Genomic DNA, 3,008 nt, shown 5'->3' with positions numbered 1-3,008 from the left:
TTATTTTATTTTATTTTATTTTATTTTATTTTATTTTATTTTATTTATTTGCTGTGATTCTGAGTGGCCTTGAGTTTATATTACATGAATGTATAAACCTCCTTTCCCTCTCCTGATCTGGGTAACATATGCATTATTTTAAGCCTGAGGAATCTGTAGTAAAGTTGAAGTATTAAAAAAAAGCAATGCTTATTCAATGTCAATTTCTTCTACTTTGGTTGAATGAACTAAACCAGATGTCAAGTTTTCAGACTCCCTGTTGGAGACATTGTAATCTGGCTTGAAAAATGCAGGGAACTGCCTCATTTGCACATATAATTTATCCTGAATATGGAAAGAAGCTTTGGGGGAGTGACTTCATCTAACATGCCTCAACAGTACAAAGTGTTATTCATGTCTCCTTATGCAACAATGGCTGGCATTCTGGCTCTCCTTCATCAACATCTATTGGATGAATTAAACGATCTACAGTGAAGTCAAAGTCCTCAAGAAAAAGGGAGGAGGGAGTTGCAAATGTTAGATATGAAGCGAAGTAAGTCTCAAGTATTGAGATATTCTTTCTGGTGTTTCTGACTTTGGGAGAAAGCTAGGCAGAATAATTCTCAAGGAATGAACCTAAGGGTGTAAATGAATTGTGACAGAGTAGAAAACAAAAAGGTGGATCCAGGGAAATCATGGCATTATTGTGGGCCTTGCCAGAAGACAGATGGCAAGAAATGAAAAATAGCCCTAAACAAAAAGCAAAACTCTGAGGTCAGAGTCTGCAATGAGGAGTACAAACTGAGCAGAGGACAAAAGGGGTAGCAGAGCATGAGAAGAGATCTGCCACACGAGGCTCACGACTTCATCAGATCTCAACAATCTCAGGATCAGAATAAAATGGAGCAGAGAAGTACTGGGCATGATGGAAACAAATTAGGAGTGGACTAATTAGCATTTTAATTACTTTGGGTTTTTCAAATATGAAAATTCACCTTATACAGGACTACCATATCTAGTCGGTAGAAATTCAGGTATCCACGAAATGCCGTCAAAGGGTCAGACTTTTCTGCAACCTCTAATGGACAGTCAGGGTTTTGCAGAGAGGGTAGCCCTATTGGAAGAATTGTTGACCAAGAGCCATGTTCTACACAATCAGTTTGTCAGTTTAAATGTATTATGTGGAAGAAAGAAATAAAGGGCTGAGGTTTAGAGATAGTCTCACCAAAACAAAACAAAATAAAAAGTGAATGAGCAGAACAATCTTATTTTACATTCTTTGACATATATGTACATGCAGTTTGTTGTGTCCTGAGCCTGCAGAAGCAGGCTCGGGATGATGCAAGAGTCCCGGGCATTTGCATTTTTGCCATTTGTAAAATCTCATTCTCTCCCTCTCCCTCTCCCTCTCCCCCTCTCTCTCTTCATTAACTGCTATTGGACAGAGGAGATACCATATTCATCCAAACAATAGCCCTATTTAGTTCCTGAAATCAGCTAAGTTGCTTAGCATTGGGGGGGGGGGAAACCTATGTCCTCTTTCACTATCCTCTGAACCAATTCAGATTTTTTTCCCGTTATTGCTTTTGCTGTTGTTGCTGTTCTTGTTATTACTATGGCAAAAAGAGAGAGGGATAGGGATAGGGATAGGCAGAGGGAGAGGGAGAGGGAGAGGGAGAGAATGAGATTTTACAAATGGCAAAAAGAGAGAGGGATAGGGATAGGCAGAGGGAGAGGGAGAGGGAGAGGGAGAGGGAGAGGGAGAGGGAGAGGGAGAGGGAGAGGGAGAGGGAGAGAACAAGAGGTTACAAAAAGCATCCATGCCCTTCTAACAATTCTATCTTTATAATGGGCTATAAAGGTAACATCACCATTTTCTTATGTCACAATCCTTTTGCCATTTAGCTGCTGCTGCTGTTGTTGTTGTTAGCATGCTGGGCAGATTGCACATCTTGAGTGCAAAAGTTAACTCTAGTCTTTGTATTTACAGGAATTAAGCATCTAAAAACCCAGAAGGACTTGGCATTTCCAGAGGAAGAGGAAGGGGTCTGTGAAAGAGATGAGGAATAGCACCCTCAATAGCACCCAACCTCTTGTGAAAAAGTCTCGATGGTCAAATACGAAACTGCTCAACTTTTCAGTACTTACTGTGGAACTTTATGGCTTATGTTCCTGACCCAAAACAGTCTTCATCCTGGTACCTAAGAAAAGGAGGGTTTTGCAGTGCAATTCATCATTTGCAGAACTGGCCTATGGTACCTCCTTGGTGAAGACAGTTGCTTCTTTCTCCTTGCCTTTTCATTTTCTTTGTAGTAACTCAACTTATACGCCATATATACAAATATATGGTTTCCAAAGGTGTTGGCTCTACTGTCTTAAATTACAAGTGTGAGCTGCAGCCTAAAATCAGTTGTAAATAGTGCAGATTTAAATGCTACAAAATAAATATGATGTACATTTAGACTAAATGGTGCTTTGTAGAGTCTTCCTTGCAGCAAGAAAGCCAGATTGACGTGATTCCTTACAGATGCTCTACAAACATTGGGGAAAATCTGTGGCCTCCTCTCATCCTCCAATCTTGGCTGAAGAAAGAATAGGCAGCTCAAAAACCTCTTCTAGCTTTTGCCAGGGCTACAGATGTGGAGAAGGGGCTGAGAAGGAGGGTCCAGGGAAGAAAGGAAGCTGCTCTGCTTCTAGAAACTTCTAGAAACTTCTAGAAGCTCCTTGAAGAGCAATTACTAGGGGATGCCTGGGTCAAAACCTTAGTGAAACAAAGTCTTTTCGGAGTATTTATTCATTTCTGGTTTTGCATGTAGACAGGGAAGATATATTGTTATTCTTTCCTACTTGCAAAAGAAAGGGGAGTAGAGACTTTTCAATAGTTTAAAAACTGTTGAAAACTATTATTTTCACCTTATTTTTATGAGTTTCCAAGACATTGCTGCCTTAAATATCTCAAGAAACTCCATAGATGATTAGTATTCAGAGTTCCTTGGCTGCAAGAACAGGCAAACAGAAAATCAAAACAG

General features: G+C 39.9%; 1 protein-coding gene across 2 annotated transcripts in view; it reads left to right on the top strand.

The window, feature by feature from the left end:
- Nucleotides 1-2,447, top strand: part of PPP1R1C (protein phosphatase 1 regulatory inhibitor subunit 1C) — a 43,672-nt gene extending 41,225 nt beyond the window's left edge. For both annotated transcript variants that reach the window (XM_015821743.2, XM_015821744.2), the window contains exon 5: nucleotides 1,970-2,447. In XM_015821743.2, coding sequence (XP_015677229.1) covers nucleotides 1,970-2,049 — 80 coding nt within the window. In that variant the 3' untranslated portion in view covers nucleotides 2,050-2,447. The remainder of the gene's footprint in view (nucleotides 1-1,969) is intronic.
- Nucleotides 2,448-3,008: the final 561 nt, after the last annotated feature.

The sequence above is a fragment of the Protobothrops mucrosquamatus genome, unplaced genomic scaffold (assembly GCF_001527695.2).
Source record: "Protobothrops mucrosquamatus isolate PMUCROS unplaced genomic scaffold, P.Mucros_1.0 scaffold1398, whole genome shotgun sequence".
In the NCBI taxonomy this organism is placed as follows: domain Eukaryota; kingdom Metazoa; phylum Chordata; class Lepidosauria; order Squamata; family Viperidae; genus Protobothrops; species Protobothrops mucrosquamatus.
Note: the sequence above shows the minus strand (reverse complement) of the source record. Positions and strands in the feature narration are given on the sequence as shown.